This window comes from Mobula hypostoma, chromosome 3 (genome assembly GCF_963921235.1).
Source record: "Mobula hypostoma chromosome 3, sMobHyp1.1, whole genome shotgun sequence".
Classification (NCBI taxonomy): domain Eukaryota; kingdom Metazoa; phylum Chordata; class Chondrichthyes; order Myliobatiformes; family Myliobatidae; genus Mobula; species Mobula hypostoma.
The window spans coordinates 189806217-189829734 of NC_086099.1; the positions used below are offsets into that span (position 1 = coordinate 189806217).

At 38.8% G+C, this 23518-nt stretch overlaps 1 protein-coding gene across 2 annotated transcripts in view; it reads left to right on the forward strand.

Annotated features, from left to right (window-relative positions):
- Positions 1–23518, forward strand: part of LOC134343638 (uncharacterized) — a 67305-nt gene that overhangs the window by 19463 nt on the left and 24324 nt on the right. The window contains exons 1-3 of one of the 2 annotated variants that reach the window (XM_063042402.1): positions 1699–1782; positions 9996–10050; positions 16469–16541. In XM_063042402.1, the coding sequence (XP_062898472.1) occupies positions 16484–16541 (58 nt within the window). In that variant the 5' untranslated portion in view covers positions 1699–1782; positions 9996–10050; positions 16469–16483. Of the gene's footprint in view, positions 1–1698; positions 1783–9995; positions 10051–16468; positions 16542–23518 lie in introns of those variants that run through there. The other variant, XM_063042403.1, reaches the window with a different exon arrangement.

Here is a 23518-nt window from a genome sequence, read left to right on the forward strand (position 1 = left end):
TTTACTACATAGATTGCTATTATGCCTGGTCCATTCAGACACCAGAGTCCCTGACTCAGACTTAACAAGTTCACTGCCTCTATTTGCTTGCGTTTTGAAGTTGGAGTCCTCAACATCAGTTCCCATGCATCTATTCTGATGTTGTCCCCCCTGCCCCCCACAGGGGGCTCCCATACATTCCAGTGGACATAGAACAATCAAAATTATTCATGTAAAGGCAAGTCTGGGTGTCACCGGATAGATTTATGCTCATTTTTGCCCACTGATATGTGTTTCCATCTAGTTATTCCCTTCACATCCACTAGGGGGCATAAATTAGCTAAATTAGCTTTCACTGATTTAGAAGATGGCCTGCAGTTTATCACTGTAACTTTCCATAATTATGCCAAATATAATCTAATTATGATATTGTGTCCTATGTCAACTTTTCCACTTACCCCATGTATTTCCTTAAAAGTCAGATTAAATAATTATCTTCAATTTAATATTAATATTATTGTTAATTATTATTAACAATAATAATCCTTTACAGTGATATTCCTCTTGTCTTAACCTACCACCCCATGAGCCTCCTCATCCAAAACATCATTCATCGCAACTTCTGCCATCTTCAGTGGGACCTTATTACCAAACACATCTTTACTGCACCCCTCACCCACTCTCCACTTTCTGCAGGAATCCCAACCTCCGTGATTCTCCTTTCCATTTCTCCCACCGCACTCATCATCTTCCTGTATTTATCCCTGCAAGCAGCAGAAGTGCTACACCTGTCTATTCACCTCCCCCCTCACCTTCATTCAGGGCTCCAAACACTACTTCCAGGTGAGGCAACATTTCACCTGTGAGTCTGTTGAGGTCCTATGTATCTGTATCTGGTGCTCCCGATGTGGCTTCCTTTACACTGGTGAGACCCAACGTACATTGGGGAACTGCATTGTTGAGCACGCCAGCCCCATCCACAAAAAGCAGAATTTCCTGGTGGCCAACCATTTCAATTCGTATCCCCATTCCAGTTCCTGTTCCAACTTGTTGGTCCATACTCTCCTCTTATGCCATGTTGGAGGAGCAACACATCATATGCCAACATTGTCACCTCCAATCATGAACACAAATTTTTCCAACCCAGTTATCCCTTTCCCCTCCCCCTTCCCTCTTCTTTAATTCCTCACTTTGGCCTCTTACTACTTCTCCCTACCTGCCTATCAATTCCCCCGGTGCCCTTCCTTCTTCGCTTTCTCCTATGATCTATTCTCCTCTCCTATCAGATTCCTTTTTTCTCCACTTTTCCACTTTTCCTTTTCCACTTATCACCTCCCAGCTACTTACCTAATACCTCCTCTCCCACTCATCTAGCTCCACCCATCAGCTTCTTGCTTGCCCTCCTTCACCTCCCCCTACCTTCTTATTCTGGCATCTTCCCCTTTCTTTTCAAGTCCTAATGAATGTGTTATTATGTGTGTACACATAAATAATTTCAATGGGCAGTGCGGATGGTTCACACCAGTACAGAAGTGAGTGGGTTGCACTCGTACTAGTTGAACAGTCTGAGCTAGTTGAGTTCTGCTAATAAAATGCGCCAGTGTTTACTCATGCCAGGTTTTCCATTATTAAGAACAAATATACTATTGTGTCAGAAGTCGGTGTGAAGTCTAAACACAAACAATAAATGAATACCACGCACAGCTGAGAAAGAGACGCTAATTCTGACAGAGAGAAGAAGAACGGCCACAACGGCAACAGGGAACATTGTCCCAAGTTCACTGGATTCACCAAGAAATTCAGGTGAGAGACCAAAAATTCCTGTTATGGATAGGCTAAATTCTCCTGCACTATGCAGTTTACCGGCAATCTAATGGATAACTGTAAATGCTTCAAACAGCAATTCAATATATATTTAGTGGCTCGCAGGATGGGCAGGACTGATGAAAAATTGGAAGTATCTTTTTTTCTACATGTAATTGGGGAAGATGCTTTCGACATCTATAACAGCTTTAAAATTGTTGAGACAGCCTTTACATTGGATACTATGATAACAACATTTGGACAGCATTTTGTCTCCAGTAAAAACATCATATTTAAGAAATACAATTTTTCTCCCTGTGACCAGAAACAGGGTGTTAGCTTTGACTAATACTTAGCTGAGCTTCACACACTGAGTAATTCTTGTGAGTTTAGAGATTTGAGAGATTCATTTGTTAGAAACAAAATAGTTTGTGGAATTAAAGATAGTGGACCCAGAGGAAGATTGCTCGACAAAAAAGATTTGATGCTGGAAAATTCTGTGAATGTGTAGGGCAGTAGAGAACACATGAGCACAAGCTGAGGAGCTGCACTGAACAGATACAACAGTGCATACTTTGAAAATGGAGGGCCAGAGCACAACTTTCCCAAAGCAACAGCAAATGCAGGCACATTACAAAGATGTTTATGTAAATCCTTCAATAATTGAGGAAAAAAATCATTTTTGCAAAGTGCTGCAAAGCTGATCTTGTCCATGTAAAGCTACGAGATCTGAAGAGAAAATTCCAGCTTCACATGGGAATGCTGAAAGATGGACAAAGTGCCATCCTCAACGAATCTGAGAAGATCAAACAATGATGGAAGGAATACTGTGAGTCATTATACCAAAAAGATCAACTACATCAGAAGTATCATCCTACATCTTACAATCAGGATCTGACGGTGATGAAGAAAGAAGTTGAAGTAACATTAAAAGCTGGACCAAAGAACAAAGCACCTGGGGTTGATGGAATTCCAGTTAAACACCACAGCAATCAGACACAGCTGTTGCAATACTGATAACGCTCTGTTGGCTGATTTGCAAACCAACGTCATGGCCAAGGGAATGGAGGAAGTCATTCCTTTTACCAATATTGAAGAAAGGTTATCCAATGGAGTGTGGAAATTATAGTACAATTACCCTCATTCCTCATGCCAGCAAGATTTTACTAAAGATCATTCAGAAAAGACTTCAACCTTATTTAGAGCACGAGCTTCCTGAAGTGCAAGCAGGTTTCAGGAAAGGAAGGGGAACAAGAGACATCATTGCAGATGTGAGATAGATTCTCAAGAAGACAAAAGAATACCCGAAGCACATCTACATGTGCTTAATTGGCTACAGCAAAGCCTTTGATCACAACAAACCATGGATCACATTAAGACACATGGCTATACCGGTGCATTTGATCGTCCTTATTTGCAATCTTTATATCAATCAAGAAGCATCAATTTGAATGGAACCAGGAGAAACAGAATGGTTCAGCATCCATGAAGGGGTACGTCAAGGCTGTATTCTTTCCCCCTGCCTGTGTAATTTGCACAAATTCTCAGAAGCAGGAGTCTACAAGGAGAATCGAGGGGTGAGAATTGGTGGCAGAATCATAAGTAACCTTCATTATGCTGATGACACGACAATACCAGCTGAAAACAAGGAAGACCTGAAGCAACTGCTAACTAACATCAAGGAACATAGCCTCAAGATGGGTCTGCACCTTAATCTGAAGAAGGCTAAGATTATGACTGCTGGAAGCACTTCAAATTTCAATCCTGATGTCGAGGAAAATGAAATGGTTGATAATTTCAAATTACTTGGATCACTGACTAAAGCCCAATGTGGTAAGCAGTCAAGAAATCCAACAAAGAATCCACTTGGCAGAGCAGCCATGAAGGATTTAGAGAAGATCCTTGGGAACAGGAATCTACCTCCACATAATAAAGATTCAACTTGTGCAGGCAATTCTGTTCTCAATGACATAGGTTAGGAAGCATATTGATGTCTTTGAACTGTGGTGCTGGAGAAAAATACTACACATCTCATGGACCTCTCACAGAACAGACAAATCGGTCCTCAACAAAATCAAACCAAGTCTCTCCTGGAGGCTCAAATGACAAGACCCCGCACATCGTACTATGGGCACATTGTGCGAAGAAACAGCTCCCAGGAATAGGATATCATGCTCAACAAGGTGGAAAGACAATGGAAGAGAGGAAGGCCACCAATCAGGTGGATGGACACAAGGACGGCTATGATCACAACATTATCTACAAAGAGCTGTCTTGGTGAGGATCAAAACTCATTTAAGGCAATTATCCATAGGGTTGCCATGAGTCAATGATGACTCATGGCATTTACCAACAACAACAAGTTGGAACTTGTGCAAAGACTCACTGATCACACAGATGCAGTGCCAGGCTCCATTATGGGGCACATGGAGCAAATTATGGACACATAACAAGAACAGAATCAGAATCAGGTTTATCATCACCGGCAACACACACAAAAGTTGCTGGTGAACACAGCAGGCCAGGCAGCATCTATAGGAAGAGGTACAGTTGATGTTTCGGGCCAAGACCCTTCATCAGGACTAACTGAAAGAAGAGATAGTAAGAGATTTGAAAGTGGGAGGGGCATTATCACCGGCATATGTTGTGGAAATTGTTAACTTAGCAGCCGCAGTTCAATGCAATACATAATGTAGAAGAAAAACAATACAATAATAATAAATAAGTATATCAATTATAGTATACATATATTGAATAGATTAAAAATCATGCAAAAAACAGAAACAATATATATTTAAAAAGTGAGATAGTGTTCAAGGGTTCAATGTCCATTTAGGAATCGGATGGCTGAGAGAAAGAAGCTTGATTTGATGCCGTCCAATTAAGATAGTTCTATGTTTGTATGTTTAGCATACATGGATTTCACATGATCATGCTAGTTTCCAAAACATTTTTGTAAACTGGCTTCCCACTGTTGTATTTGTTATACAGCTGACCTTGTAATTACAAAACTGAGTACTGTTTGTAGCTTATATTTGAGGACAACTTGAAAGCTGGTCCTTGTTTGTAACAAATGGTAACTGAGTCTACATATTTTCTGACTATGATGCTTGTCCTTAACTGGGAGCCACAGAAAATTAAAAGGGGAAGCAAGGAAAGAGTGAAAAAGAAATAGGCCCTTATGAATTTAGATGGAGAGAAAGAAATTGGGTTTGGTGAATTTAAAGGGACAGTGGGGAGCAGGGCCCCAGTGTGTTTAAAAGGAACATTGGAGTCAGGACAGATAGAGCCCCAGAGATTAGAAGTGAATGTAAGACAAAGCCTTCAGTTAAGTTAAAGGAAGCAACGGAAAGAGGTGAACCTCTTGCCAAATGGTAAGAATTTCTGAACAATGTGATAGAAGATTATTAGAATTTTATTGTAATTGGCAATGATATTTCTTCAATAAAACTGGAAGATAATTTGGCAACTATTCGATCAATATGACAAAAGCTGACCTATTTGTGAGAAATATTGTCAACATAATTTTATTTATTTATTGAGATACATTGGCCCTTTGAGGTATGCCACCCAGCAATCCCTCCATTTATTCCTAGCCTAATCATGGGATAATTTTACAATGACCTATTAACCTACCAACCAGTATGTCTTTGGATTGCGGGAGAAAACCAGAGCACCCAGAGGAAACACTCACGGTCACAGGAAGAAAGTACATACTCCTTACAGGCAGTGATAGGAATTGAACACCTGTCACTTGTACTGTAAAGTGTTGTGCTAACCATTAGGCTATCATGCCACCCTGAATAATCTCCTGGGTTGACTTCCAAATGACTTCAAAATTCAAAAAAAAGCCTGACAGCAAGGTCACTATGTGGACATCGCTAGACAAAAGTGGGAAAAGTCTCCTCAATGTTGTTTGATTCTAACGGCAAACCTACTTCTCAGTAAGTCAGTCATAGAGTCATAGTCACATAGCACAGAAGTAGGTCTTTCAGCACAACTGATCCATGCCAACTAAAATGCACAAATTCTGAGCAAACTTGCTCTGACCACATAAATCAAGTAGATGCAAGTTAGTTTTGTAAGTTGAATTGCACTTTCAGGACTGGTATGAATATTTAGTCCAGAATCCTGAAATGTGTTCAAATGGAATCTAAGGTGCTCTATCTTCTTCTATCTTCCTTTGGAACTTTTTGTAACAGTGCAGGAGGTCACAGACCAATGGGACAGAGAAGGAGAAAGATGGAGAATTAAAGTGCAAGACAATGGGATGCTAGGGGTCACCTCAGTGGACTGAACACAAGTACTCCACAAACCAGTCATCTAGTCTGCCTTTAGATTCTCTACTATTTTGGAGACAACTGAGTGCAGTACACTAGATTGGAAAAAGTGCAAGTAGATTGCAGCTTCTCCTGGAAAGCAGATTTGCAATGCTAGATGGTGGAAAGGGAAGAAAGCAAATGTTGCATCACCCATAGTTTCAGGTGAAAGGGCTTTAAGAAGTGGAGTGGTTTGCAGGTATGAAAGTGGACTTGGCATTCATAAAGGGAACAGTTCCCTGCAAAACTTGAAAGTGGAGGAGCGAGGCAGATGTGCCTAGTGGTAGAATCCCCTTGAGGGTGGCAGAAATTGCACTGACTGTTGAGTGTGGATTCCGCTAGGGTGAAAGGGAAGGTCAAAGGAACACGGTGAAATTGTTGAGTTTTGCAGGAATACAGGAGGCAGGTGAGACCACACCAATGCATTCATCGCTGATGCACCAGATTGAGAGATGAGGGAGTGCGAGCGGATAGGACTGAAATAAAAACTGTTCACATGGAATTCACCCCTTCACTAGCCACTCTGCAGTCACAGGGGACCCTGCAGAGGTATACTTGAAAAATATCCAAGGAAGACTAGCACCAAGATGATAGACAATGATTATGATGTGTTTTTTTTTCTCTTTTATCAGGGCTTGATACATATATGCTCTGCTTTAGATATCTCCTGCTCCAACCTGGAGAGATGTTGAGTGTAAAAAAGGGATGTTCTCTTAGCACATTACAGCTACATTCACCATTGTTCTTTTTTTGGACTATGGCTACACCTATGCCTACATCATGTGTCAGGAGCTCCCGAGATACACAAAGATTCCTTAGGCATCGATCCCCACAGAGGTGCGTGTGGAAGAATAGCTTCCTGAACAATTTTGGATGCACTTTCCTGATGCAACCCTTTCTGTGCTTTCTCCTTCGCCTGGCAGATCTCCTTGTTTATCATTTCCACATTCTCTTGTTCATTCTGCACTCTTGAAAAATATCAACAAAGCCTCCATGTTGGGAACCTTGGGGTTCTACTAAAGATTTAAGTCAAAGCATGTGATTCTATAACAGAACCACTTGTACATCTTGGCACAGGGTTTAGAAAAGATTAGCTTCAAACTACATTCCAAAAATACAAAAATCCTGCAAACATTTGTTTATCCTTGAATGTTGCTACATTTGTGGCTTTATGAGGGTCTTTATCACAGTGAGTAGTAGGTTTATTTTTCTACATGAAATCCATTTTTGAGTAGTATCCAGTCAGCAGCCTGAAACCTGAGAAGACATAGTCCTGACGAAGGGTCTCGGCCTGAAACGTCGACTGCGCCTCTTCCTATAGATGCTGCTTGGCCTGCTGCGTTCACCAGCAACTTTGATGTGTGTTGCTTGAATTTCCAGCATCTGCAGAATTCCTGTTGTTTGCAAGACATAGTTTCCTCGGGTTCGCCGATTTAGTATACAAGACATTGATTCATTATCAAGTACAAATTAAAATAAGGCAGGGGCAAGTGGAGCAGCCATTGTTGGAATAGACAGTGTTAGAGTGGGGAATTTTGAGGCTTTAGCTGTTCAAGACTTCAGTAAGAGAAGGGAAAAAGCTGTAGGTAGATTTTTCCCCCAGTTTATTTATTGTTTTCCTTCTTTATATTTGCACAGTTAGAACAATAGGGAGGCCGGACTGGATAGTTGCAAGATAAGTTGCACATACTGTTGCAAGAAAAGTTGTTGTTGTAGGTGATTTATAACTTTTCAAATATTGACTGGGACACCCATACTGTAAAAGGACAAGATGGGTAGGAGTGTATTAAATGTTTTCAGGGAAGTTTCCTTAATCAGTACATAGAAGACCCAATGAGAAAGTGTGTGATACTTGATCTCTTAGGGAATAAGACAGGTTAGGTGATAGAAGTTTGTGTAGGAGAACACTTGAAAGGTCATCAGTAATGCCTCCTTGATCTCTTCAGCCACATCTTTCAGAATTCTGGGATATACACCATCTAGTCCAGGTGACTTATCTACCTTCAGACCTTTCAATTCCCGAGAACCTTCTCTCTAGGCTTGGAAACTTCACACAATCCATGCCTCCTTCCACCATGAATTTCCATCATACTACTTGTGTCTTCCACAATGAAGACTGATGCAAAATATATATTCAGTTCATCCACTATTTCGTTGACCCCCATTACTACCTCTCCCACATCATTTTCCAGCGCTCTGATATCCACTCTTGCCTCTTTTTTACACTTTATGTATCTGAAGAAATTTTTGGTATCCTCTTTAATATTATTGGTTAGCTTACTTTTGTATTCCATCTTTACCTTCTTAATGACTTTGGTAGTTGCCTTCTGTTGGTTTTTACAAGTTTCCCAATCCTCTAACTTCCCACTAATCTTTGATCTATTATATGCCTTCTCTTTGGCTTTTATGTTGGCTTTGACTTCTCTTGTTAGCCATGCTCTTGTTAGTCATCTTCCCTTTAGAATACTTCTTACACTTTGGGATGTATATATCTGGTGCTTTCCAAATTGCTTCCAGAAATTCCAGCCATTACTGGTCTGTTAGTGGGAGAACTTCAAAAGTGAACTTTTGAGAGCACAGGGTTTGTCTGTTCCTGTCAATAAAAAGGCCTGGATAACAGGGTTAGGGAGCCATGGTTTTCAAGAAATATTGAGGCTCCAGTTAAGAAAAAAAAAAGGAGGTGCAGAAGAACATAAGACATAGGAGCAGAATTAGGCCATTGAGTCTGCTCTGCCATTCCATTATGGCTGATCCCAGAGGCCACTCAACCCCATACACCTGCCTTTTCACCATATCCTTTGATGCTCTGGCCACTCAGGAAACAATCAACTTCCGCTTTGAATATACCCATAAACTTGGCCTCTAGCGCAGTCTGTGGCAGAGCATTCCACAGATTCACTACTCCCTGGCTGAAAAAATACCTCCTTACCTCTGTTATAAAAGGTTGCCTCTCAATTCTGAGTCTGTGTCCTCTAGTTCTGGATACCCTACCATAGGAAACATCCTCTGCACATCCACCCTATCTAGACCTTTCAACATTTGGTAGGTTTCACTGCGTAGCAGGTGTTAGCAGGCAGCAACAAATGACATACTTATGGAGTGTTTAAGAAATGCAAGAGAACACTTTAAAAAGAAATCAGGAGTGCAAAAAGAAGTTATGAAGCTTCCCTAACAGACAAGGTTAAGGGATTCTACAGATGTTAAGGACAAGATTGCAAGGGAAAATTTGGGCCTCTGGAAGAGCCGAATGGTAATCCATGTGTGGAGCCAGAAGAGATGGGAGAGATCATAAATGGAATTTTGCATCTGTATTTACTCAGGATATGGACACAGAGACATTCAAAGTGAGAAAAAGCAGCAGCAAAGTATTGGACCCTAAATAGTTTACAGAATTGGGGATGTTTGTTGTCTTCAGGCAAATTAGGGTGGATAAATCCCCAGGGCCTGGCAAGTTGTTGCCTCGGACCCTGTTGGAGGCAAGTGCAGAAATTGAAGGGGCCCTAAGAGCAATATTTAAATCATCCATAGTGACAGCTGAGGTACCAGAGGATTGGAGGATAGCTAATATTATTCCACTGTTTAAGAAAGGTTCTAAATGTAATCCAGGAAATTATAGGCCAGTGAGCCTGACATCAATAGTGGGAAAGCTATTAGAAGGTATTCTTCTTCTTATATCCTTCACCTCTACTGGGGCATGGGCCGCCAACAGCATCTCACCAGACTCCTCTGTCCTGGACCAGTCTTTCAGGTTTTCCCAGGTGTAGCTCATCTTCTTAGTGTATTTTACCTCTCCCAGGGATGAAATCTTTGGATCTTCTGTCGGCATTTCTGTAGTACTGGATTTGTAATGGAATGGGGTTACTAACACCATTTCCAACACTCCTTCTTTCACAGCTGGGCTTGGGACAGTCCATAGTGGATTTGGAAGGTGTTCTAAAGTGCTGGATATGTAAGTATTTGGATAGACATTGACTAATTGAGGATAGTGGGCATGTCTTTATGCATGGTAGGTTATGTCTAACCAATCCTATAGATTTTTTTGAGGAAGTTGCCAGTTAAGTTGATGAAGGCAAAGCAGTGGATGTAATGTTTGAAATCAAAGTACATAGCACAACTCTAGTTGTTGGTGCGATGCCTCATACGTTTGGATCATTGAATTTTGTTGTTGTGTCGTCAATGTTGATACCTAGAGAAAAATGAAACCTGGAATTACTCAGCAGGTCAGGCAGCATCTATAGAGAAAGCAACAGCATTAGGAACTGTAGCTGAGAAGGGATGGAGTTCAAATCTCCCTACCATGAAGCACTGAATTGTTTGTGTCCAATTAAGCAGTTATAGAGTCATAAAGAAGTACAGCACAGGACTGCCTAAACTGCCTACCCCCATCGACCTGCACCAGGACCATAGCCCTCCATATCCCTACTCTCCATACATATCTAAACTCCTCTTAAACATTAAAATTGAGCTTGCATGCTCCTTTGTCTACTTTGTTACTTCCTTGAAGAACTTAACAGATTTGATCAGCATGATTTCCCTTTACAGAAACCATGCTGACTTTGTATTTTTTTTTATCATTATTCTCCAAGTACCCCAAAACCTCATCCTTAATAATAAACTCCAACACTTTCTCAACCACTGAGGTTACACTAACAGGCCTATAATTTCCTTTCTTTTGCATTCCTTGCTTCTTGAAGAATGGCATGACATTTGCAATCTTCCAGTCCTCCGAGAACATGCCAAAATCAAATGATTCTTGAAAGATCATGACCAATGCATCTGTTATCTCTTTAGCAACCTCTTTCAAGACTTTGGGATGTAGTCCATCAGGTCCATGTGACTTATCCAACTTAAGACCTTTGAGTTTGCCTAGAACATTTCATTTGTAATAGCGATGGCACTCACTCCTGCTCCCTGATACTCATGGACACCTGGCATACTGGTAGTGTCTTCCACAGTGAAGATAGATGCAAAGTACCTCATCTGCCATTTCTTTGTCCCCCATTACTAACTCTCACTTTCCTTTTACTCTTTATATAACTGAAAAAACTTTTAGTATCTAGCTTTATTTTTTTGGCTAGTTTGCCATCATATTTCATCTTTTCCCTTCTTATAGCTTTTTTAGTTGCCTTTTGTTGTATTTTAAAAACTTCTCCATCATCAAAATTCCCACTCACTTTTGCTACCTTATATGCACTTTCCTTGGCTATTATGCAGTCCTTTGTCAGCCAGGGTTGTCTACCCCTGCCATTTGAGAACATCTTCCTCTGATGGACACATCTATCCTGCGGCCTGTGAACTATTCCCAGAAACTTCAGGCCGTTTCTGCTGTGCCATCATCTCCACCAGGATTCTCCTCCAATCAACTTGGGCGAGCTCCTCTCTCTTGCCTTTGTAATTCCCTTTATTCCATTGCGATATTGATACCTGTGACTTATGCTCCTCCCTCTCAAATTGCAGTATGAATTCAATCATATTATGATCACTGCCTCCTAAGGGTTCCTTTACATTAAGCTCCCTAATAAGATCTGGGTTATTGCATAACACTCAATTTAAGATAGGCTTTCCCTGAGTAGGCTCAAGCACCACTGCTCCAGAAAGCCATCTCACAGGCATTCAACAAATTCCCTCTCTTGCGATCTGACACCAACTTGATTTGCCCAATCCCTGGCCTATTGAAATCCCCCATTACAATTGTGTTATTACCCTCATTACATGCCTTTTCCAGCTCCCTTTGCAATCTCAATCACACATCTTGGTTACTATTTTGAGGCCTATATACAATTCCCATATTGTTTTTTTCACACTTGCAATTTCTTAATTCCACCCACAAAGATTCAACAGTTTCTTCTGTCATCTCTTTCTGAAGATGTAATTCCTTCTCTTACCAACAGAGCCACATCCCCATCTACATCAAATGATATACTTTGCCTTTTGACACAAAGTATATCATTTGATATTAAACTCCCAAATATGGCCTTCTTTCAGCCATGACTCAGTGATTAATTTACAATGTTATGAGGGAAATCCCCCAAATTTTCTCAAAATTTCTCAAAATGAATGAGAGAAACAAGAGATAGAAATGAGGTAAATACCAAATCTCACTTAAAAGTAAAACATTTCTTATCTTATTATTTGAAAGTATTTCTACCAAAAGTTTCTGTAATGATTACTTTAGCAAATTTATGTTAAATAATTTTGAAAGAACTTGTTTGAGGTTCTTGGTGACTGAATGATTGAATTTTCAGCTTTGTCAGATGAGCAATGACTGGTTTGCTTAAGGCTCTTTCTAGTGAGTGCAGAGTAAATAAAATCACTTCATTTTTGTATCTTCAAATAAAAGTTGTATTCATTTTTAATGACTTTATATCCAACAAATAATGATGGTTTAAATCTGAGATGATGAATCACCAACTGAGACAATTACATAAATTCCAGTGTATTTACATAAAGCTGCTTAGGTTATTGTGACTTTTGGCTCAAAACAGCTTACACTAATTTATAGCTGATGACGTATGAATTACAGTGAATCCTTTACTGGAATTGTTTCATATATTAAGCTACATGATGAATCAAAGCATTGTTGTTCAAGTTCAGTTGTCATAGATCCTGTTGAACTATAAATCAGTTGGCTTCTACAATTGGCTGATAGTCCTTCAGATTATCGTCAAGTGAAGAAAACAAAATAATATTTCTTATCTTATTCAGTATACTTTAGTCTCAGCAAATGACTTTATATAAAGGGCTTGTTTTGCTTTTAAAAATGACCAATAAAAACCAGTATTTATTCTATGCAATTCTTGACTTATAAATTGTTTCCATTTTCTTGTAAGCAACACAATTTTGAAGCTAATACTTAAATTGCTTTAGAACCATAGAACCATAGAACATTACAGCACAGAAACAGGCCTTTTGGCCCTTCTCGGCTGTGCCAAACCATTTTTCTGCCTAGTCCCACTGACCTGCACCTGGACCATATCCCTCCATACACCTCTCATCTATGTACTTGTCCAAGTTTTTCTTAAATGTTAAAAGTGAGCCCACATTTACCACTTCATCTGGCAGTTCATTTCACACTCCCACCACTCTCTGTGTGAAGAAGCCCCCCACCTAATGTTCCCTTTAAACTTTTCCCCCTTCACCCTTAACCCATGTCCTCTGGATTTTTTCTCCCCTAGCCTCAGCGGAAAAAGCCTGCTTGCATTCACTCTATCTATACCCATCATAATTTTATATACCTCTATCAAATCTCCCCTCATTCTTCTACGCTCCAGGGAATAAAGTCCTAACCTATTCAACCTTTCTCTGTAACTCAGTTTCTCAAGTCCCGGCAAAATCCTTGTAAACCTTCCCTGCATTCTTTCAACCTTATTAATATCCTTCCTGTAATTTGGTGACCAAAACTGCACACAATACTCCAAATTCGGCCTCATACAACCTTATACAACCTCACCATAACATTCCAACTCTTATACCCAATACTTTGATTCATAAAGGCCAATGTACCAAAAGTTCTCTTTACGGCCCTATCTACCTGTGACGCCACTTTTAGGGAATTTTGTATCTGTATTCCCAGATCCCTCTGTTCTACTGCACTCCTCAGTGCCCTACAATTTACCTTGAATGCTCTACCTTGGTTTATCCTTCCAAAGTGCAATACCTCACACTTGTCTGTATTAAACTCCATCTGCCACTCTTCAGCCCATTTTCCAGCTGGTCCAAATCCCTCTGCAAGCTTTGAAAACCTTCCTCACTGTCCACTGCACCTCTAATCTTTGTATCATCAGCAAATTTGCTGATCCAATTTACCATATTATCATCCAGATCATTGATATAGATGACAAATAACAATGGACCCAGCACTGATCCCTGTGGCACACCACTAGTCACAGGCCTCCACTCAGAGAAGCAATCCTCTGCTACCACTCTCTGGCTTCTTCCATTGAGCCAATGTCTAATCCAATTTACTACTTCTCCATGTATACCTAGTGACTGAATCTTCCTAACTAACCTCCCATGCGGGACCTTGTCAAAGGCCTTCCTGAAGTCCATGTAGACAACATCCACTGCCTTCCCTTCATCCACTTTCCTGGTAACCTCCTTGAAAAACTCCAACAGATTTGTCAAACATGACCTACTACACACAAAGACATGTTGACTCTCCCTAATAAGTCCTTGTCTGTCCAAATACTTGTAGATCCTATCTTTTAGTACTCCTTCCAATAACTTACCTACTAGCGACGTCAAACTTACCGGCCTATAATTTCCCAGATTACTTTTAGAACCTTTTCTAAACAACGGAACAACATGAGCTATTGTCCAATCCTCTAGCACCTCACCCGTAGATACTGACATTTTAAATATATCTGCCAGGGCCCCTGCAATTTCAACACTAGTCTCCTTCAAGGTCTGAGGGAATACCCTATCAGGTCCCGGGGATATATCCACTTTAATTTGCCTCAGCATAGCAAGCACCTCATCCTCTTCAATCTGAACAGGTTCCATGACCTCGCAACTTCTTTGCCTTATTTCCATAGACTCCATGCCAGTTTCCTCAGTAAATACAGACACAAAAAACCCATTTAAGATCTCCCCCATTTCGTTTGGTTCCATATATAGCAGACCACTCTGATCTTCAAGAGGACCAATTTTATCCCTTACTATCCTTTTGCTCTTAATATACCTGTAGAAGCTCTTTGGATTATCCTTCACCTTGACTGCCAAAGCAACCTCATGTCTTCTTTTAGCCCTCTTGATTTATTTCTTAAGTATTTTTTGCACTGTTATACTCCTCAAGCACCTTATTTGCTCCATTTCCTATAAATGTCATACATCTCTCTCTTCTTCTTTATCAGAGTTCCAATATCCCTTGAGAACCAAGGTTCCTTATTCTTAATCACTTTGCCTTTAATCCTGACAGGAATATACAAACTCTGCACTCTTAAAATTTCTCCTTTGAAGGCCTCCCACTTACCAATCACATTCTTTCCAGAGAACAACCCGTCCCAATCCATGCTTTTTAGATCCTTTCTCATTTCTTCAAATTTGGCCTTTTTCCAGTTTAGAACCTCAACCCTAGGACCAGTTCTATCTTTATCCATGATCAAGTTGAAACTAATTGTGTTATAATCACTGGAACCGAAGTGTTCCCCTACACACACTTCTGTCACCTGTCCTAACTCGTTTCCTAATAGGAGATCTAATATTGCATCCTCTCCGGTTGGTACCTCTATATATTGATTTAGAAAACTTTCTTGAACACACTTTACAAACTCTAACCCGTCTAGACCTTTAACAGTATGGGAGTCCCAATCAATATGTGGAAAATTAAAATCCCCTACTATCACAACTTTATGTGTCCTGCGGTTGACTGCTATCTCTCTGCAGATTTGCTCCTCCAATTCTCATTGACTGTTGGGTGGTCTATAATACAACCCCATTAATGTGGTCATACCTTTCCTGTTTCTCAGCTCCACCCATATGGTGTCGGTAGACAAGCCCTCTAATCTGTCCTGCCTGAGCATTGCTGTAACATCTTCCCTGACTAGCAATGCCACCATCCCCCCCACCCTTCATTCCTCTGCCTCTATCACGTCTGAAACATCGGAACCCTGGAACATTAAGCTGCCAGTCCTGCCCCTCCTGTAGCCAAGTTTCACTAATGGCTATAATATCATAATTCCATGTGTCAATCCACGCCCTCAGCTCGTCAGCCTTCCCCACAATACTCCTTGCATTGAAATAGACACACCCCAGAAGATTATTACCACCACACACAACCCTTCTATTTGTGACTTTGCATGAACTTTTAACATCATTTATTTTCAACCCCGCTCCACTATCTGCTCTGGCACTCTGGTTCCCATCCCCCTGCAAATTAATTAACTAATTGCAAACACTTCACATGTACATAACAGGAAATGCACTAATTTTGTTTTGTTCACAAGAATAGAAATTAAGAATTTATTAATTTTTAATTTACTTCAGTCTTTCCAATACCTTCCATTTTAGATGACTGTTGATCATTCAAGTAGTGATTTTTATGACACAAATATAAAAATGTTAAATGTTTGATTTTCAGTGACTAAAGAACTGGCTGGGATTTTTATCTGAATTCATTGCAAAAGGATCACAGCTTTTTTTCCTCTTATCATTAATGAAGCATTCAACATATTTTTGACATAACCAGGCGGTGTATAAACAACCATTTACTTTTATAATTCCGCTGTTGGTAAATGAGTGATTCAAAAAAGGATATGTTGTCTTTCTGACAGTGCTATTGTTTCTGAAAAACTACGAGTGATCACTGAATCTGATAAAGAAACATATGAAACAATTATCATTTTGTTTCATTCTCATTTTAATAACAGGCTTGAACGCTAAAAATGGGAAACAACAGTGAAGATATAGCTATTGTTGGAATAGGATGTAATTTTCCTGGAGGTAAGACCAATAAAGATTGAAAACTAAACTTTCAGCAAAATGTCTGTACAAGATTGACAAATAAGGGTAAATTTTCTCTTTATTATGATTGAACATAAAAGATCTGCCCATTCATGGAAAACAGAAAAGAAAAATCAAATATGAATTGTATATCTACAATGTCTGTTTACTATTGCTTTAATTTATCGCTCCACCTATCACCCCAGCTATATCCAAGCCTGGGCCTCTTTATATGGTGAAGATAGGATAGGCACCACAATTTTCCAATATTTCCTTACATAGAAGAAGGCCATTTGCCCATCAGACTCATGTTGGCTCAGACAGCAGACACATTCTGTCTGCTCTATGAGAGGGAATTTGTTGAATGCCTATGAGATGGCTTTTTAGAGCAAAATGTGCTTGAGCCTACTCGGGGAATGGCTATCTTAGATTGGGTGTTGGGTGATAACCCAGATCTAATCAGTCAGCTTAATGTAAAGGAAGCCTAAGAGGCAATGATCTTAATATGATTGAATTCGTACTGTGGTTTGAGAGGGAGTAGCATAAGTCACATGTATCAGTATCAGAATGGAATAAAGGGAATTATAGAGGCACCGGGAAGGAGCTTGCCCAGGTGGATTGGAGGGGTATACTGGTGGGGATAACGGCAGAACAGAGGTGGCTGAAGTTCACAAGGCACAGGATAGATATCTCCCACGGAAGAAGTTCTCAAACGGCAGGGCTACGCAACCATGGCTGACAAGGTAAGTTAAGGACTGCATAAAAGCTAAGGAAAGGGCATATAAGGTAGCAAAATGAGTGAGAAGTTGGATGTTTGGGAAGTTTTTAAAATCCAACAAAAGGCAACTAAAAAAGCTATAGAAAGGGAAAAGATGAAAAATGATGGCAAACTAGCCAAAAAATAAAGCAGGATACTTAAAGATTTTTTCAGTTATATAAAGAGTAAAAGGAAGATGAGAGTTGATATTGGACCACTGGAAAATGATGCTGGTGAGGTAGTAATGGGGGACAAAGAAATGGCCAATGAGCTTAATAAGTACTTTGCTTCAATCTTTACTGTGGAAGACACTACTTGTATGCCAGAGGTCTGTGAGCGTCAGGGAGCAGAAGTGAGTGCTATTGCTCTTACAAACGAAATAGTGCTGGGCAAACTCAAAGTTCTTACGGTGAATAAGTCACCTGGATCTGATGGACTACATCCCAGAATCCTGAAAGAGGTTGCTGAAGAGATAATGGATGCATTGGTCATGATCTTTCAAGAATCACTTGATTCTGGCATGTTCCTGGAGGACTGGAAAATTGCAAGTGTCACTCCACCCATTAAGAAGGGAGGAAGACAAAAGAGAGAAAATTATCGGCCAGTTATCTGAACCTCAGTGGTTGGGAAAGTGTTGCAGTCCATTATTAAAGGTAAGGTTTTTGGGTACCTGGAGACTAATTAGATTAGATTATGAGAACACTCAGTCCTCTTTTATTGTCATTTAGAAATGCATACATGCGGAGGGACTTCCGGTAGCGCTCATGGAGTGAAGTCGCGTTCTTGACTCGCTCCATTACCTCTGAGTTTTTTTTCTCTATGGTCAGCTATACTTTAATTAACCATTAAGGCATCAATTTTTACAATACTTTGAATTAAACTGAATTCTCTGACAATTGGATGATACTTAGATCTGCTATGTCTAAGAACGGGAAAAACGGCAAGGATGGTAAACCTCCGGTTAAACCGAAAGCTACGGATCTCCCCCCGACTGAATCACCGGTGACTTTGAAAGCAATATCGGAGTTAATTCAGAGGGAAATTTCAACCTCTGTTAGGGAGATGATTCGTACGGAAATTGCAGGCTTTGTTAAAGACCTGATTCATACGGAAATCTCAACTAATTTCCAGAAAATTGCCGATTTAATTGATAAGATGCAAACATGTATTGCGGAACATCAGTCGGCTATATCTGATCTTCAAAAATTCGCGCAACAAAGTGAGCTTAAGATGGGGAAAATCGAAGAAACAATTAATGTAATGAAGAAGAAACTTGACTTTTTGACTTTTAAAAACTCTGACTTGGAATCTAGAATGCGACGGCAGAATTTACGAATGATTGGCGTGAGGGAAGCTGTTGAAGCTAATAACCCCATGAAATATTTCTCTCAACTTTTAAAAGATGCATTCCCTACTGTATTTCCTGACCAACCACCGCTACTGGATCGTGTTCACAGAATCCCATCATACTCGTCTAGGTCAGATAGACCTAGGCATGTTATCTTACGTTTTCATTACTTTCAAGACAAGGAGAGACTGTTTCGATTCGCTCGATCTAAAGGTTTCATTGATTTTTCGGATCTTAAGTTCCGATTCGTGGAAGATTTCAGTAAACCAATCTGGGACCAACGGGTCCGTTACAGATCCGTGATGTCGGAATTCTATAAGATGGATTTAAGACCAGCGCTGCTGTACCCTGCACGTCTAAGGATTCGCATGTTAGATGGAGCCCTTCGTTTTTTTGATTCTCCATCGGATGCCCAGAGTTATCTGGATCAACTTTCATCTTCAACATCTTAATTGCCTTTTTTTTAATTATCTCCGTTGATCGGAGGCTGTGAATTGGTTGGTTTTAACTTTTCTGTGCCCTATTTGGGCAGAAAAGTTTACTTTTGATTTCTTAATATGGCTGCTAAACTTTCTTTTTAACTGCGTCATTTCTTTCTTTTCCCGGGGGATTCTGGGTGGTTACTTCCCTTTTGTCATCTTACGTATTTCCTGTGCGGCCTTAAATTTTGTAGTTTTTTTTTAAATTTTATTCTGTTTTGCTTTTTATAATCACTTTATGTTAATAATCCTATTTTTTTTTTGTTGCTGTGTCTATTCATGAGTTTGAGGTTTATTGTGGTTTTTTTTTAATATATATTTTCTGGCTTTTGTTCTGTTCTGTGTGTATTCTAATTGAGCTAACTTTTTTTTACTTATTTTTTTACTGTTTTACAATTAGCTGATCCTTTTCATATTTATACCTTTTTTTTTAGGGAGCGTATACCGGAAGTCATGGGGGTAGTTTTAGCGCTTGCTTCTTTCTGGCGGGTCTGCTTTAGATTTTGCCTTGGGGTCTTGGGGTGGGGGGTGGGGGGAGGGGCTTCACGTTTTAGTTTGTTTTTCTTTGGGCTATATACATTATTGAAGTACTGGTTGCGTCCTTTTCCCCGGTATCTTTTGTATGTTCTGTTTCCTCTCCGGGTTTGTGGGTCGCGCCTATTGTCAATCCTCCTTGTTGTGGGTTGACTTTAGGATTTATGGAGTCTATTATTAATTTTGTCTCCTGGAATACTAATGGTCTTAATCATCCTATTAAAAGAAAAAAAGTTTTTAAAGTGTTCCGGAGACTTAAAGCACAAATTTTATTTTTACAAGAGACCCATGTACGGAGGGGGGACAGACTACGTTTTTTCAAATTCTGGAAGGGTCAACAATTTCATTCGAACTCCAATGCTAAGATTCGAGGCGTCTCTATTTTTATAGATTCCTCAGTTACTTTTATACAACAGGATATTATCTCTGATCCGAATGGTAGATTTTTATTGGTTAGTGGTTTACTATTTAATAAAAAAGTAGTTTTGGTTAATGTTTATGCTCCTAATATGGATTGTCCGGAATTTTATAAATCATTGTTTGATTAGTTTCCGAATTTGAACGAGTTTTCATTGATTTGGGGCGGAGATCTTAATACCTGTTTATCTCCAGCTTTGGACCGTTCGGCTCCTTTACGGACTTTACCTAATAAATCTGCAAATTTGATTAATTTTTTCCTTTCTGATTCTGGGTCGACAGACATTTGGCGTTTTCTGCATCCTCAGGAAAAAGATTTTTCCTTCTTTTCACATGTTCATCATTCCTATTCAAGAATTGATTATTTTTTCATTGATTCTCGTCTCATTCCTTCAGTGATTAAATGTGATTATGATTCTATAACCATTTCGGATCATGCTCCACTTAAGCTTTCTATTAAAATTATGGCCAATATACCAAACAATAGACAATGGCGTTTTAATTCGCTGTTGCTTCAGGACTCGGACTTTGTTAATTTTATGAATGAACAGATTGAGCTTTTTTTTACAATTAACCATACAGAAGATATTTCGGTCAACACTCTTTGGGACACTTTTAAAGCCTATATTCGGGGTCAGATTATTTCGTATTCCGTTGCTTTGAGGAAGAAACAGAAGCAGGAGGAGATGGCAATTGTGGACAAGATTAAAGAAATTGATAAGAAATATGTTATGGCTCCTTCTGAGGAGCTATACAAACAAAGAACTGAACTTCAAATGGAACACAGTTTACTACTCTCGTCCTCGATTGTAAACCAATTAAAGAAAACAAGAAGTGATTTTTATGTTCACAGTGATAAAATTGGCAAGCTGCTGGCTAATCAATTGAAATCTAATTATGTTAAATCTCAAATCAATCAGATTTATAACCAAAATGATCGATTGATATTGGATCATGTGGGGATTAATCAAACCTTTTGTGATTTTTATTCTTCTTTATATCAATCAGAGTCTCCTCGAGATTCTAAATATATGAATGATTTTTTAGATAAGTTAGACTTCCCTCAGATTTCACAGGATATGTCTTCTTTATTAGATACTTCCATTACAATGGATGAGATTAAGAATGTTATTTTTTCTATGAATCTGGGGAAAGCTCCTGGCCCTGATGGGTTTACCGTTGAATTTTATAAATGTTTTGCTTCTTTATTGATTCCTTGGCTCTATAAGGTTTTTGAGGTTTCTTTGAAACTTGGTAAACTTCCGGAATCTTTTAATAGAGCATCAATTTCTTTAATACTAAAGAAGGATAAAGACCCTGCTCAATGTGCATCTTATAGACCAATATCTTTATTAAATGTTGATTCTAAAGTTTTTTCTAAGTTATTAGCAAATAGACTAGAAAAAGTACTTCCTTCTATTATTTCGGAAGACCAAACGGGTTTTATTAAAGGTCGTTACTCTTTTTATAATATTCGTACATTGTTAAATATCGTTTATACTCCCTCACAAAATGTTCCTGAGTGTGTTATTTCTTTAGATGCCGAGAAAGCTTTTGATAGAGTAGAATGGCCTTATTTATTTAAGGTGCTTGAAATGTTTAATTTTAGCTTGAAATTTATATCCTGGATTAAACTGTTATATCACTCCCCTGTAGCCTCGGTTCGTACTAACTCTTTAAACTCACCTTTTTTTCCTCTCTTTCGTGGTACTCGACAAGGCTGTCCTCTTAGTCCCCTATTATTTGATATTGCATTAGAACCTCTTGCAATTGCTATTCGAGAATCTTCAAATATTACTGGGATAACTCGGGGATTAAAGTCCCATAAATTATCACTCTATGCTGATGATTTACTTTTATATATTTCTAATCCTGAGAGATCTATTCCTGCTGTTTTAGAGTTATTAGCACAATTTGGTCTTTTCTCAGGTTATAAATTAAATCTTAGTAAGAGTGAACTTTTTCCGATTAATAAACATCTTCCCTTATATTATAAATTTCCATTTAAATTGATTAATAATTACTTTTCATATCTTGGGATTAAAATTACTTGTAAACATAAAGATTTATTTAAGACTAACTTTTTACCATTAATAGACCATATTACTCAACTTTCATCTAAATGGTTTCCCTTATATTTAACTTTGATTGGTCGTATTAATGCAGTTAAGATGTTTTTTTTGCCAAAATTTTTATATGTGTTTCAGGCATTACCAATTTTCGTTCCTAAATCTTTTTTTGATAAAGTTGACTCTAAAATTTCTTCATTTATTTGAATAAGAATCCGAGACTGGGTAAAATACATTTACAGAAAGCTAAGAGAGATGGAGGTTTAGCATTACCTAACTTTAGATTTTATTATTGGGCTATTAATATTCGACATATGAAATTTTGGTTACTTGACCGGGACATACTATCTATTCCTAAATGGGTAGCATTGGAATTACAATCTGTTCAGGGTTATACACTTGGTTCTATTTTAGGTTCCTCTCTTCCTTTTGATTCGAAACGCCTTAAGCAGGTCTCTAACCCGATCGTTAAATATGCTTTGCGTATTTGGTTTCAATTCAGAAAATTTTTTGATCTTAATCAATTCGGGTTAGCGATTCCTATTTTAGGTAACATATTTTTTCCTCCCTCTTTTACGGATCGCGCTTTTCAAACTTGGAAGACTAAGGGTATTTTACGGTTTTTGGATTTATTTTTAGATGGTTCCCTTATGTCTTTTGAACAATTATCTAATAAATATAACTTATCAAGAATACATTTTTTTAGATATTTACAAGTTAGAAATTTCCTAAGTACTATACTTTCTTCCTTTCCAATGCTTCCTCCTATATATATTTTAGATTCGATAATTAACCTTAATCCATGTCAGAAAGGTGCATCGGCTATGATTTATAATATTATTATGAAACTTAGGAAAGCTCCATTTGATAAGATTAGGGTAGATTGGGAACAGGAATTGGGGCTTACCATTTCTGTGGATGATTGGAGGCAGATTTTACAATTAGTTAATACTTCCTCTATTTGTGCTAAACATTCCCTAATTCAATTTAAAGTGGTTCATAGAGCACATATGTCCAAAGATAAGTTAGCGCGTTTTTACTCGCATATTAATCCTTTCTGTGATAGATGTTCGGGGCAGATAGCCTCTTTAACTCATATGTTTTGGTCTTGCCCTACTTTGGAAACTTTTTGGAGAGATATTTTCAATATTATTTCTAAGGTATTAAATATAGATATCTCTCCTCACCCTATTACTGCTATCTTTGGACTACCTAAAATTTCTAGTAATCTTTCCCCTTCAGCCCGTAGAATGATTGCATTTCTTACTTTAATGGCGAAAAGATGTATTTTACAACATTGGAAAGAGCTTAATGCTCCAACTACCTTTTTTTGGTTTTCTCAGACGATTTTATGTTTGAATTTGGAGAAAATT